The 14,545-nt window shown below is 39.2% G+C and overlaps 7 protein-coding genes across 7 annotated transcripts; 3 read left to right on the plus strand and 4 right to left on the minus strand. All coding sequences in view use genetic code 12, as the record gives it.

Moving 5' to 3' along the window:
* Nucleotides 1–919: 919 nt before the first annotated feature.
* On the plus strand, nt 920–2,539 carry CORT_0H00700 (hypothetical protein; the record flags this gene model as incomplete). Its single annotated transcript, XM_003871263.1, has 1 exon — nt 920–2,539. One exon carries the CDS (start codon nt 920–922, stop codon nt 2,537–2,539), a length of 1,620 nt encoding a protein of 539 aa, XP_003871312.1.
* Nucleotides 2,540–3,696: 1,157 nt separating this feature from the next.
* CORT_0H00710 (hypothetical protein) lies at nt 3,697–5,550 on the plus strand (the record flags this gene model as incomplete). Its single annotated transcript, XM_003871264.1, has 1 exon — nt 3,697–5,550. One exon carries the CDS (start codon nt 3,697–3,699, stop codon nt 5,548–5,550), a length of 1,854 nt encoding a protein of 617 aa, XP_003871313.1.
* Nucleotides 5,551–5,652: 102 nt separating this feature from the next.
* CORT_0H00720 (transporter of large neutral amino acids) lies at nt 5,653–7,413 on the minus strand (the record flags this gene model as incomplete). Its single annotated transcript, XM_003871265.1, has 1 exon — nt 5,653–7,413. One exon carries the CDS (start codon nt 7,411–7,413, stop codon nt 5,653–5,655), a length of 1,761 nt encoding a protein of 586 aa, XP_003871314.1.
* A 167-nt stretch (nt 7,414–7,580) lies between these two features.
* On the minus strand, nt 7,581–8,522 carry CORT_0H00730 (hypothetical protein; the record flags this gene model as incomplete). The annotated part of the gene is made up of 1 exon (XM_003871266.1): nt 7,581–8,522. One exon carries the CDS (start codon nt 8,520–8,522, stop codon nt 7,581–7,583), a length of 942 nt encoding a protein of 313 aa, XP_003871315.1.
* A 241-nt stretch (nt 8,523–8,763) lies between these two features.
* CORT_0H00740 (hypothetical protein) lies at nt 8,764–11,208 on the plus strand (the record flags this gene model as incomplete). The annotated part of the gene is made up of 1 exon (XM_003871267.1): nt 8,764–11,208. The coding sequence occupies one exon, from the start codon at nt 8,764–8,766 to the stop codon at nt 11,206–11,208; it is 2,445 nt and encodes an 814-aa protein (XP_003871316.1).
* A 27-nt stretch (nt 11,209–11,235) lies between these two features.
* Nucleotides 11,236–12,426, minus strand: CORT_0H00750 (Ylf2 protein; the record flags this gene model as incomplete). The annotated part of the gene is made up of 1 exon (XM_003871268.1): nt 11,236–12,426. One exon carries the CDS (start codon nt 12,424–12,426, stop codon nt 11,236–11,238), a length of 1,191 nt encoding a protein of 396 aa, XP_003871317.1.
* A 167-nt stretch (nt 12,427–12,593) lies between these two features.
* Nucleotides 12,594–14,336, minus strand: CORT_0H00760 (Flu1 multidrug efflux pump of the plasma membrane; the record flags this gene model as incomplete). Its single annotated transcript, XM_003871269.1, has 1 exon — nt 12,594–14,336. One exon carries the CDS (start codon nt 14,334–14,336, stop codon nt 12,594–12,596), a length of 1,743 nt encoding a protein of 580 aa, XP_003871318.1.
* Nucleotides 14,337–14,545: the final 209 nt, after the last annotated feature.

Consider the following 14,545-nt stretch of genomic DNA (forward strand, 5'->3'; position numbering starts at 1 on the left):
TCATCATCATGACTGTTAAGAGTCCAACTTTGATTTTTTCACTAGAAAGTGACCAAAGATGGGGGCCGCCAACACTGAAATGTTCGACTTTTATTTTAATTGTAGCTCGTGGTGGGACAGGGTTGTCTACTATGAGCTTTGGCACTCACACAAGGTTAAATTCACAATTGACAGGACGTTTTACTTTATTGAATACAAATTCCATGCTGTCTTTCTATTCATGGAATCTTTGTTGAAGCGAAATTGAACGGGGTAACACCTTGAAAAGGTTAACACAGCCTAATATAATTGAAGTGAAGGAAGCAGCAAATCTCAAAATATTTTTTTTTTCTTTGATTCCGTTATGGGTGCAAAATTCAAATACACTGCACTAGTTACTTAGGGATGCTGGATGTTCTTTTTGTTAACTTTCTTGTCTCTTTTACCTAGCTCTTTTTGCATCAGTTCGATAATAGTTAACGTATAAATTTGTTTAAATAGTTTATGTTTACCCTTGGCTTAAAATAATGTAAAACTTTTTGCATCAAGTAGCAGAAAACCTGGTACTTAAAACAACATCCTACAATGTGTTGCATATTCGACTCTAAACACCGTTGAATATCGTATGTGATATACAAAATATGATATGTTTGTCCGATAGAAAAGATTATATAAACTGTTCAGCAGTGCTCTTATCTTGAAATTGCTTGGCCAATTTGTCTTGGCCAGATACAAGAACAAACTTGTTCACGCGTGATTAGTTGCTAGCAAATGACCCTACATGAAGAAATGGGGCGTAATAGGGATGATGCAAAATTCTTTTCTTAACTTAACCCATGAATGTGTTTACGCATACCTCAAACTCTCCAGCTTTTTATAAAAATTTGCCAATGGTCGTGACAAATATGTGACGTTATGAATCAATATACACCTGAAATAAATGATACGAAATCTCACGCAAACATTCACAATGTCTAATTCAAGTAACCAATTTACCTATGTGGACGATAATCAAGAACTTTCTATTGCGCTGATTCGAACTGGAGACTTGGAACAGGGTATCTACAAACACATAAAACATGATAATAAACAAGACAACACTGGATTATCTTCAGGGAAAAAGAAACCATACCTACCTAAATTTCCTGATAGATCAACATTTAGAGTTGATTTTGATGGTCCAAAAGACCCATGCCACCCTTATTTTTATCCTTTATGGCGAAAGATTTTGTGCAGCTTCTCTGCTGCATTGACTACATTTTCTATAACTTTTGGCTCCACAATATTTGCCCAAGGGAGTGAAAATTTGATGGAAATTTGTAACGTCAGTTACACAGTTGCTAGTTTGACAACTTCACTATTTGTTCTTGGTTTTGCTTCGGGTCCAATTATTTTCTGTCCAATATCTGAACTATTTGGTAGAAAAATCGTTTTGATTATTTCATGTTTCGGTTATGTTTGTTTTACATTCGCAGTTGCATCAGGGAAAGACCTCCAAACAATCATGCTCTGTCGTTTCTTTGCCGGTTTTGTTGGAGGTGGCCCGTTAGCTGTTGCTCCCGGTGTATTGACTGATTTGTTTCAGCCAAAGGATCGACCAAGAACGATAACTATTTTCCCAATGGTGTTTTTTTCTGGAAGTATGCTAGGACCTGTTGTCGGAGGATTTGTGACCAGAAGTAAAAATTTGGGTTGGAGATGGAACTCATATGTATCTGGTATGATCGGGTCACTTGCCTTACTTTGCACTTGCTTCGTGTTGAAGGAAACTCATCATCCTACATTGTTAACTAAAAAGGCACAACTGTTGCGAAAACAAACTGGTATTTGGGGATTTTACGCTACACAAGAGGATATCACCATTGATTGGAAAGCAATTGCTAGAGAGAATGTGGCCAAGCCAATGATCTTTTTAATAACCGAACCAATAATTTTGTTACTCAGTATTTACAACGCTTTTATTTATGGGATGGTATACGCCTTTTTATCAATTATCCAAATGGTGTTTCTGGGTATATATGGATGGAAAGCGGGAGTATTTCAGCTACCTTACTTATCGATGTTACTTGGCGTATTTGTAGGGGGAGCAATTATAGTCTACTTTGAGTTACTGTACAACCACAAGCTGGAAACGACAAAGGGATCCCCTATTCCAGAAACAAAATTACCCCCGATTATGATAGGCGGTTCTACCTTTGTCATTGGTATTTTTCTTTTCGGGTGGACGGGTAACTATCCCAATAAAACTCATTGGATATTACCTGTAATAGGAACCTTTTTTATTGGTAATGGAATTATATTGGTGTATTTACCATCAATCACTTACATCATTGCATGTTATCCTTCGGTAGCCGCCTCTGCATCAGCAAGTAATATGTATTTGAGAACCACTTTTGCTGCTTCGTTCCCGTTATTTTCTCGGCAAATGTTCGGCAACTTGACTATTAGATGGGCATCAACTATGTTGGGATGTGTAGGTATATTATTGCTTCCAGTACCTTCTTTATTCTATAAATTTGGCGCTAGAGCTAGAGGTCGGTCAAAGTATGCTAAAAAGTGAGCAAACGCTTAATGAGAGGTGATTTATAGAATCGTTCATGTAGAGCCTATAGAATATGGAATCTATTTTAGATATAATAACAGGCAATTATTAGAACGTACTGCGATTTAACATAATAGTGGTGACAATTCAATTAAAAATTGTAAAAGTAGAGATCAAAAGTCTTGTGGCAATTATTAGAACCAACAAAATATTAAGCTCATTGAGGCATTCGCTTGCATAGACTTACCAAGGTTAAAAAGCTTAGAAGAGATATTCATGCATAGGCTGCAAACATTTCGAAAGATATTAATCGGAACTCTCCATTCAGTTGGTAAGGTTCGAATAAATGTCTCCAGCGTTGTCCTACTCAAGCTCTCCTGTAAAAGTAAAGAAGCATCAAACAGTCCAAATGGGATTGGCGAATGCATGAGCTAAAAAACGGTCACTGCAAGTTTTCGAAAGATTTGGTCTTCTCATTGAGTGTGAATTTTCAATAGCTTGTTCTGACCATACATGTCCTACAAATTGATGTAAGCAACAGACATCCCTTTGTTTCAAGCAGGGAAATATATTCTGGAAATAAGTTTACAGCCGAAGGTTTTGTTGAGTACCCCTTAGAATGACACAAAACCAAAACTTTTACTCATGATGCGCAACCATTCATTAGGCTGATTGCATAAGCTAAAGTTTTACCTAATTTGATCTAAAAAAGTCTCATGTGACAGGTGTTGCCCCAGCAATGTGGCTCAACAATATTATGAATGGATTAACCCTTCGGAATCACTTGTCAAAACACCTTGACTTTACCTCGCGTAGCGCCCAAGACACAATGCCCTCTCAACAACGCGATCAATTTCCCGCGCCTGTGAAAGACCAACTTTAGAAACAAGACACCACAGTTGTAACTAAAGACAGCGTGAAAATTAAACTGAAAAGAGAAATGTCATTGTTGGGAATATACGCTTGATATAACATTATTTACAGGTTTTTTATTGTTCCAATTTTTTTACTTAATCAATTTTGGTTTCTCGGGTTTAATTCATGACCATCAAAAATGCAAGAAGAAACGTCTGGTGGGTTTTAAAAATAACAGTATATAATGCTCTTCATATCCACTGATCAAGAAGAATTCCATGTCAGAATTTTGATGGTTCAATAGTTCAAGCGCAATCATAATGTCAAGCAATCAAAATAGCGCATCTAACAACAGAAATAATTCCTCAACTGGCACCGAATCGACATTGGGGGACACTAAGCAACAGGATAAACTTCCAGCTTCAGAAACCAGATTGGAGTCGGAAAAACATGCCGGTAGACAAAGCAATGGTCACAAAGACCACTCTTCTTCGTCATCAGTATCAACTTCAAAGGGAGGTTCTGAAGATCCAAAACCTTTCACCGAAAAGGATCTAGAGTTGGGACCACTTCATGATTACAATGATATTATATCACACCACACTCAAGGAGATATGTTATCAAGGATCGAGAGTAACCCGGTGTTATCACGTCAATTGACTAGAAGAATGTTAAAGATGCCAGAATCCATTGAAGAAGCATATGATGAAGACGTTGCTCGTGCATGGGGAGATAATCGAGCTTTTCCACCACCACTCCCTGATAAAGATGCTTATTGTGTTACATTCAATGGTCCTGATGATCCATACAGCCCACGAAACTATCCAGCTTCAAAAAAATTCCTTTATTGCTTCACAGCGGGGTTTTCAGCCATGTACGTTTCACTTGGATCCGCTTACTTTTCACAAGGAAATAAAGAGGTTATGGAAATATTTCACGTTGGACAAACCGTTGCAGCATTGGCTACTTCGCTTTATGTTTTTGGGTTTGCTTTGGGTCCAATTGTTTATGGCCCATTGTCTGAATTGTACGGAAGAAAGCCAATAATGATTTTCTCTGCCTTTGGCTACTCGGTGTTCTTGTTTGGTGTTGCAGCAGCCAAGGACTTACAGACCATCATGTTATGTCGTTTCTTTGCTGGTTTCATTGGAAGTGGACCTTTCCCCTTGGCACCGGCAATCATGGTTGACTTGTTGGAAGACAGACCCAGAAGTGTTGCAGTTAACATCTTTGTGGGCACAATCTTTGGTGCACCAATGCTAGCACCAATCCTAGGTGGGTTCACAACAAAGAATAGTGCACTAGGATGGAGATGGAATTCTTACTTTTCTGCACTAATTGGCTGTGTTGCATTGATACTCAATATCTTTTGCTTGGAAGAAACGCATCACCCCCTTATACTAGCCAGAAGAGCTGAGTGGTTAAGAAGAAAGACTGGCAACTGGGGAATCTTCGCACCTCAAGAGGAACTTAGACTTAGTTTGAAAGAAATTGCCAAGAACAGTCTTTTGCGTCCATGGGAACTATTATTTTTGGAACCGATTGTGTTCCTCATTTGCATTTACAATGCATTCATATATGGTATGTTATATTCGTTTTTGACGGTGATTCCCCTCATTTTTGGTGGTAGATTTGGATGGTCACAAGGGGTGGCAGAATTACCGTATGTATCTATGATGATTGGGGTTGCTATTGCTGGAGCTATGATTATCTTTTATGAGCGATGGTACAATAATAAAATTGATAGGACGGGTGAGAAATGGACTCCTGAGTCAAGATTACCTCCGATAATGGTAGGCGGGTTTGCATTTGTTATTGGAATATTCTGGTTAGGATGGACCGGGGACTATCCTGAACATGTTCATTGGATCGTTCCGGTCATTGGTGCGTGTTTCGTTGGGATTGGTTTGATATTGATTTTCTTACCAACGTTGAATTATTTAATTGATTGTTACGTGCATGTACCTGCTTCAATCTTGGCTGCTAATACTTTCATGAGGGCATCATTTGGGGCTGCGTTTCCATTGTTTGATACACAAATGTTTAACAATTTGACGATCAAATGGGCGGCAACGTTGATTGGGTGTTTAGCGGCATTGATGATTCCAGTGCCCTTCTTGTTTTACAAGTACGGTGCTTACGTGAGAAGCAAATCGAAATTTGCTTTGAAATAGGTTGTAACTTTTGTTTGGACTAAATATAGATATTCAATTGAAAAGTTTAAGAGGATCGGATAGCTACCCTATTTACAGATTTATTATGACTCTTCACCTTGCTTAGTTTGTAATCACCGCCCAACTAGCCAATGTTCCCAAAACGCAGGAGCCGAAAATTATGAGGTAAAGTGTGCTTAACTCAAGTGTGGATAGTTTGTCGCCACATAATTTGACATAAAAAAGGCATGGTAATATAATGCAAATGATGAAACAGATTGATGCTCCCAATATACCGATTATTTTCTCAAATTCGGGGAACACAATGGCTAAAAATACAAACAATGCATTGACGCCAATTCGAATTACAAACTTGTTGGACGAATTGAACACTGCTCTAGCTCTAGTTTTTGCGACTTTGTTCACACCAAACAACACATCCAAGGAAGATATGATTGGTTTTGCGTTGAGGGGGGTCTTGGCTAAAGGAATCAAGCAAATCAACGACTTTATCAAGGGGTATATCCAACCTGGATACCCCACTGTTTGCAACAACGTGTTGGTAACTTCATTGCTGCATGTGGCCCCAAACATCAAAAACCCAAAAATTCCCATCAGACAATCTGTAATCAAAGTAACAAAATATGTGTAGCGAAGAGACTTTGTAAATTTGTATGGGTGTCTCATATCACTTCTCAAGTTGGGGAATATCGCATGACCACCAAATGGAGCCATCAAAATACCAACTGCAAGTAGAAGATTTGTGTAGTTTTCTGGCCAGAAATTCGTTGGCATGACTTCTATCAAAGACCCTGGTGATGTGTCCTTAACCAAGCCGCAAATAATAACCAACAATGTAATGCTGATGGTAGATAAGATTCCAAGTAATGAAAAAAAGGACAATATTGGCAAAGGAATGAATGTGAATGGTGTCAAGATGAAAAACGTGATTATCTTTGTGGTTGTGGGATCATCGCTCAACACTCCAACAAAAGAGTCACTGAACAACACAATCAACGACACACCAGCACCTATCAAGTCAATTGAAAAGAGTAGAGAAATGACAAGTTTTGCAATGGACCCATAGGCAGCGAACCCCAAGTCAGCATAAGTCATTATAGTTGCATCTGATTCCATAGCCTTTGAAAGCAACGTTGCAGTCCAGTAAGTAACAAGACCACAAGCAACCAATATGGGGACACCAAACACCCATCCAGCTTTCATGATCCCAACTGGTAACGCAAGTAGCCCCACTCCAATTAATACATTGACCGAATTGAATACGGTTTGAGCTACCGTAGACTGACCAGCCAACACAGTTATCACATTCCCATCAGAGTCCTCTATTTTTTTTAATGTCATTTGGCTCGCAGTTGTGGCCATAGATATGGAACTTCTAAAACTTGAAAACGAAGGTTGTGGGAGAATCTTTCTACCCATTGGTATGCCGCTTCCAAAAAAGTCGGACCCTTGACGTGATCTTGATTCATTAATTGCATTTACAATGTCATCATGGTAAAAAACATCGTTATTTGGCGACAAGGCGGAATCTAGGTCATTGGGAGAATTCATAAACAATTGGTTTCGATGCAAATCATGCACAACCAGACTAAGTCTTTCACCACGGTAGGACGGAATCATCAACTCTGGGTCAAAGGTTTCATCTTCAGACCCGTCTCCTGTAGGGTCCCTAGCAAAAAATGATCTTTCCTTGTGAATATCGTTGTCGATCTTTGATGCTGCGAAAGATTGGGCACGGGTGAAGGAACTAGCAAAATTGTGTAAAGAATTTGGCCCCTTGAAAGAGCCAATGGGGGCGTCTAGGAATGACCGTGACGGCCTTCTGTTTATGAGGGAAGTTGACTCATCATATTCATCTGTCATAGCTGTTGACTCTTGGTTGACCAGCAGTAGATGTTATTTTTTTTATCAGATCGCGATATCTAAATTAAAGTTTTTGTTTTAATTTCTCTGTTTTGATTTTGAAGATGCGCAATTCTTTCCATTTTCGGCGTTTCTATACACAAGGAATACTTACCACTATTTCTGTATTACACTTCCAACAACGAAATATCATCAACCTCAACAAAAGCGATCTTGCTATCATGTGGATACTTTCCCGTAAACTCACTTGTCGAATAGATGTCCAAATTTTTCTGGATTCGTACAATTGGATCGCAATATGACAAAAGGACTAATAGCGTATAATACGCATCGTTTCCTGCATTGTGCAAATAGCTACACGGTAATCCCAAAAGCTTGAGACATCCACCTAGTGAGCCGCCATTACTTCTGCCAACTTTGTGTAGTTTCAAAGTGTCCAATAATTGAATTGTCGGTGGCAACTCGATTCCCAAACTTTTGAAATACTTTATCTCGGAGCTTATGGAATGACCAACTAGTACTCCGTTTTGGCTAACAATGTATTTATCTAGCACTTCTCTCAAGATCCCAATTGCATCCTTTTCCTTCACGATGTAAGAAGTGCCATGTAGAAACTGATCTTTATTGTCGGGAACATATTTCGAATTTCTTTTATGTAAATGCTCCTTTATTATAATATGTGTTGCATCAATCTGTGGTACTGTAGTTGATTGGGGTTTGAGTATAGCTATTCCTATTTCCGTGATGTTGTGATGCCCATGTTCATAAGCTTCGCAGTCAATGGCCACGAACGGTTTGTTTCTCGGGTGGAATAATGAGAGAGCCAGTTTTAAGGAATCCATGGACAGCTTCTCCAGACCCTCTTTAAACATGAAATGCGAGCTTGCAAAGTAATCTTCAAGGGAAAGCTTTCTTCCATTTTCAATCTGTGTTTTTAAATCTGTTAGTGCTGATGGTGTACTTGGCGATTGTCGTTTTACAAATTTGGGAAACACCCGAGCCCTGTCATAGAGTGATGATGCGACTGGAGCCTTAAAGGGACCTACTCTCCTTGGCTTTGTCACCTTTGCGCTATTTCGGTATGAAACTGACAGCATCAACCTTTTCATTAGTAATGAGTACAGTCTGCAAATAATTGTTGGGTCTTTGCTTCTGCACTCGTATATGTAGCTTGCTATGTAATGGTTTGCAATGAGACTGGTCCACAAGTTGTGCGTTAGCTCTGTCTTTTGCAAAATGTTTTCGCCTTTCTATGAGTTGCAATTGCAACCTCCATCGCAACTGCGACGCATCATTTTTTCTGAAATCGTGAGCGGAATTTAGTTGCCCCAATTACAACGGAATTGCCTCATGAACAACGACATAGAACTTTTGAAAAGCTATCCCGGTGTATCACAAGTGGAACAAGTCTTGGACAAGTATGAGTATCCCCCGCTTCCATTGATTAGTGCTTTGTTGAACTATAGTATTCCACAGATCTACGTGTCATTACCGAAAACTGCAGAGGCCAAATTGAGATGCATGTTTCAAACATTGATAGGTTTGGGTAATCTACTTGCAAAAGTATCAACTTTACTGAAGGTATCAGCTAATGATCATGAGTTGAAGCTATATTACAACTTTTTACAATCGTTGGCAGATGAACAACTCTTTACAAACATCACGAAAAATAGAAAACCTCTTGAGTTGAGAGAGGTCGACAAACTTGTATTCAAAGGAAAATTCTTGGCCATTGTGAATGAAGTTGGCATATCTAAAGGTTGGGGTATCACCAATGAGGTTTTAAAGTCATCCAAGTCGTATGCAAATTACCTATCAAGAGGAATATCTGAATTGTACAGGCAAAATCTACAACCAGACATGTTCGTACTTTCAGTCTTGAATTTTGGCACTGAGCTGTTTACGGAATTCTTCGAAGTGTTCTTCAACTTTGATAAGTGGAAGTACTTTCAAGAAACGCTCCTTCGTTTAAAGGAGTTTCAGAGAAAGGGTTACATCAAAAAGCTACTATTAATATATATTGCGCGAATTGTTAATGAAGCCAACATCGTCCCCATTTACAATATTTTAAAATTCACTTGTGGGTATATAGATGACAATGGTATTGAAAGTGTCGTTTTAAGATCTAACAAGTCGCTAACACAATTGGTGGCTGCCATACTATCACAAAAGGAGGGTCGCAACAAGGACCACGTAATTTTAAGTCAGTTGCAAAAATGGACGGACCCAACCTACATCAAAAACGAGCCTATAACAATTCAAGAATCCAGAACTTTTCTTATTCTCCAATTAATTTCTAGGCGGCAAGATTGTGAATTTTTGAAAGGATTGACAAAGAACAAAATATGCCTTGAGGGTATAAGTAATCATCTCCAATCATTTTCGGAGAACGTGAGGTCTCTTGGAATCATTCTAGCTGACAGAGTATGTGAGCTTAGCGGGGAAGACAAAATTTTCAAGTCTGCAAATCTTGGTCATGACTTTATTGAATTATTGACGCCCGTGGTACAACTTGATGATATGAATGATGACGATGCTTGGAAAGCCTTGTATCAAGAAGATACTGAATCACTTATTCCCAAACCAGTCAATATAAATACCACACTCAACCAGAACATCACAGTGAAAGACACTTCAGATGATGATGATGATGATGATGATGATGCATCCCAACCTCAAAAAATCAAGATTCCAGATCCCATATACGTGAAAGATTTGATATCATACATCACGGTAGATACAAAAAATCCCCAGGCGTACGACATGCGACGAGTTGCTTTGATGCAAGGTCCTACTCTTTTACGGCAAAAATTTCGTCATGGCAGTGAAGTTGAATTTTATTCCCAGGATTTGCTAGCAAACCTCATTGCTTTGGACAACTTTTACAATGATCCTGATTTTGATGATTTAAAGTTGGTCAATATGGTCAGCGTTATAGTTACAAATCCAAATGTGACATTTTACATGTTTGGGTTATTGTTGGCTGGTGATTATTCTTTACAGCAGAGAATGTTTATCTTGTCCTCTACATCATTGGCTGCGCGTGAGCTACGTGGTATAAAGGATGATATTGTCTCAAAGTCATTTACTGAAAAGTCATTTCCAACGAAGCAACTTCCTCAAAGATTACATAACAAGTATATTGGTCAAGGTGGAACAAAATACATGGATCAAATTGAAATTGGGCTTCAGGATTCACTTATGCATCAAGCTTCAAGTGATGCCCAAGATCAAATGCTAGGTAAAGGTAAATTGGTGCGCATTTCACGATCTCTTACTCGACCAAAAGATGTTCAACCAAGTGAAAAACCTATCATACCTAATTTTTACAAAATCATCGGCACAAATTTCTTCTTTCCTTTGCTTAATGTCTGGTACGAGTCTGGATCGATTGATATTGGACATTACTCGCCAATATTCATTGCGCATTATATTAAGACATTGAGTTTACTACTTCACGTCGCCTACCCATCGTCCACGCAACTCAAAGATATGATTAAGGAGTTTTTGTTATTATCGTGTGCTGTGATCCGAAAAGTTACTCTAGAAGAAATTCAGGTGATTGAATCAATCCTTACTGGGATTTTGCTAATATTGGAGCTCATTGATGCCGAATTTTTGGTTCTAAACTTTAACGATGAAGTAGTGTTGGTGTACAATTGGTTAACCATGACATGGGAGGGAATCATTGATAATAGGATAAAAAGTCTTGCAGCTGGTTTGTTATTGAAGTTGCAGGAAGTGTCAAAGAAATTCGAGAGAACATTGATTGACCAAGATTATGGTCTTTATTGAGCTCTATTTACAGTTATGTACACAAGATCATCTAGCTTTTCCACTGCCAGCCCTTATCACAAGGACATCACCATCTTCCACTTCGTACTTTTTCCCGTTTCTATATTGTTTCCCCATCAGCTTCAACTTGTTTTCATCAAACACCTCCATCGGCGCCAAGTTGTCCCATTTGTAAACTACTGAATTGATGAATGTCTTTTGTAGGTCCGTGTGGATCAACCCAGCAGCATCTGGTGCTAAGCTACCCTTTCTGATTGTCCATTGTCTAGACTCTATATCTCCACAAGTGTAGAATGAAATCAAATGCAAGGAATCACGCATCTCCCGAATAGCTGTAGGAATAATCAGCTCCTTACTTTGTGCTTCACCATTGTTTAATGCATGTTCATACTCAGCGCTAAACATGATGAGCTTATCGTTTCTAGAGTGAGTATTGATCCAGTTTTGAACTCTATCCCAGAACTGATTAGTGCCCGCAATATAATCACTTTTCGACACATTCAATAGATACACAGTTGGCTTTGCTGTTAACAAATTCAAACCATTGATATATTCTATTTCTTCATCTGTCCAAACGCCATCAATTACCTTGACTCCGTTATACAAACAATCACTCAATTTTTCTAAAATTTCCAAGTTTTTTGTTTCATGGGTTTGATTTGGCTTTTTCAAATTCTTGGTACTCTTCTCCATCTCAACTTCGATGAATTCCAAATCTTTCAAAATCAATTCATCATTAACAATAACCAAATCTCGAACCGGATCGACTTTATTCTCCTCGATATGTATAATCTCATCATCTACAAACCCACGAACAATTTGAAGTATCCCATCAACTTGACGAATATCATTTAAGAACTTGTTGCCCAATCCGGCACCGGAACTGGAATTTCTCGTCAATCCAGCGATATCCCAGACAGTTAAATTGGTAGGAACTTTCTTTTGTGAGTTGTAGATGCGCTGGTAGTGATCCAATTTTTCGGAAGGCACTTGAACTATGGACTTTTCAGGCTCAATTGTTGCATAAGGGTAGTTGGCCGGGTTCCCCAATGTAGATTTTGTGATGGCTTGAAAAAAAGTAGATTTTCCAACATTTGCTAATCCAACAAGTCCCGCGGATAGATTGTTTGATGGACGGCCTAGATATTTCTTGGCAGTCGTTGGTACGGGTTGTTTGGCTAGTCGAAGAGCCGTGGTGGTGAGTGTTCGTATCTGCATGTTGTTTGTGGTTGTATCAATTCATCGGTATTTTTCAAAACTTTTCGCAGTTTGTAACAACACAACTACACAGAGGACCATACATTTGCCCATTCAAAAATGAAATTTTACCCTTGTCAAACTATAGATACTGTCTTTTATTAAACTACGAATAACTCTAATCTTATCTACTCCAACACAAACGCGTACTTTGAGCTAGCCCTAATCTTTCTTCCAAACATGTAGAACAAAACTGGCACCGGAATCATGACGGCACCCAAACACCCTAATAGTGTGCTAGCCCATTGAATCTTCATATTAACAAACATTTGTCTTGCAAAAAGTGGGAAAGCTGCTCCAAATGCCGATCTAAGAAATGTGTTACCAGCCAACGCGGATGCAGCATACAACAAATAACAATCAATGATGTAATTGAAACATGGCAAGAATATCAACATAAGACCATTGCCAACAAAGAATGCTCCTATAGTAGGCACTATCCAATGAACTTTGTCGCCGAAAGCACCGCTCCAACCGAGCCAAAACATACCACCAGTGAACGTTACTCCGCCAATCATCATTGGTGGCAATCTTTCTTCTGGAATTGGTTTACCATTGTTCCTATCCATTGCTTGATTGTACCGTTTTTCAAACCATATAACAATAAATCCACCCAGAAGTGTACCTAAAAGCATTGATATGTAGGGTAATTCACCAACACCTTGAGACCACCCATACTTTCCTATAAAAATCAATGGAACTGCGGTTAAGAACAAATACAACATACCATAAATAAAAGCGTTGTACAAAGTAATCAAGAACAAAATAGGCTCAGTGAATAACATCTTCAAGGGACGTAAAACGTTGTTTTGAGCGATTTCTTTGATACTCAATGACACCTCATCATGGGGTGCGTAGATTGCCCAATTACCTGTTCTTCTCCTTAATTCTTCGGCTCTTCTTGCAAGAATGATAGGATGATGGGTTTCCTCTAGGCAGAAGATACTCATCACAAACGACAAAGCGCCCACGATACCACAAAAGTATGACGTCCATCTCCAACCCAAAGCAGAATTTTTGACAGTAAATCCACCAAGAATTGGTGCAAGCATGGGACCTCCAAACAATACCATAGCAAACAAAGTAATAGCTGTACCTCTCGTTCTTGCACCAAACATATCTGCCATCACAGCAGGGGCAACAACCAATGGTGCCGCCCCAACGAAACCAGCAAAGAACCGACATATCATTATTGTCTGTAAATCTTTGGCCGTAGCTACTGCAAAAGAGAATAAGGTATATCCTAGTGAGCTGGGAAGCAAAATCATTTTCCTTCCGAATAACTCAGACAAGGGACCATAAATCACAGGTCCGGCTGCAAATCCAAAAACAAACAATGATGTACCCAAAGTTGCAACCGTTGATCCTATGTGAAAGACCTGCATTAACTCTTCAGAAGCTTCGGCAAACAATGCTGATCCAATACTAACACAAAATGCACTCAATCCCACCGTTGTGGTATACCAAATTTTAGTCCTAAGTCTCCAATTCTTAGGATGGCCGGGGTCATGGTCACCATCAAATTGGACAACGTAGGGATCCCTGGTTCCCAAATGTATAGGATATGGTCTCCCGCCTCCCATTGGAGGCAAGGGTTTAGAACTATTCGTTGCCTGTTGGATCAAGTTGTCATAATCTGTAGTTAACCGCGATGCTTTTCTCGACAAAGCAATATCTGATTCATAGTGGAAGTCTTCATCGGGAGTCGGATAGTTATCATCAGTGCCACTGCGGTGTTTATGTGGGCTTTCCAAATCTTGGCCTACAAAATCTTGAAGTGGTTGTTCATCGTCCTGTTTCCTTTCCTTGGACGAGTCGGCCGAGGGGCTACTTGTTGCTGACATTTGAACTCCTTCGTTTACTGCACTCATTGACCGATAATGCAATACTATGCCAGTGGTAATGTATAGATTGCTTGAGTCAAAAGAACAGTGAACGTGCAGGACGCTTCAACTAAATAAGCCTGACATGAAATTAAATCCTACATCCACATGCCCGGCGTTAAAACTGGAAATTTAGTAATTGTCACAGGAAAAGTCTAACTAGTTTGCCTTCTGACAATAGCTAAACACTTGCATAT

This window comes from Candida orthopsilosis (assembly GCF_000315875.1).
Source record: "Candida orthopsilosis Co 90-125, chromosome 8 draft sequence".
Taxonomy (NCBI): Eukaryota; Fungi; Ascomycota; class Pichiomycetes; order Serinales; family Debaryomycetaceae; genus Lodderomyces; species Lodderomyces orthopsilosis.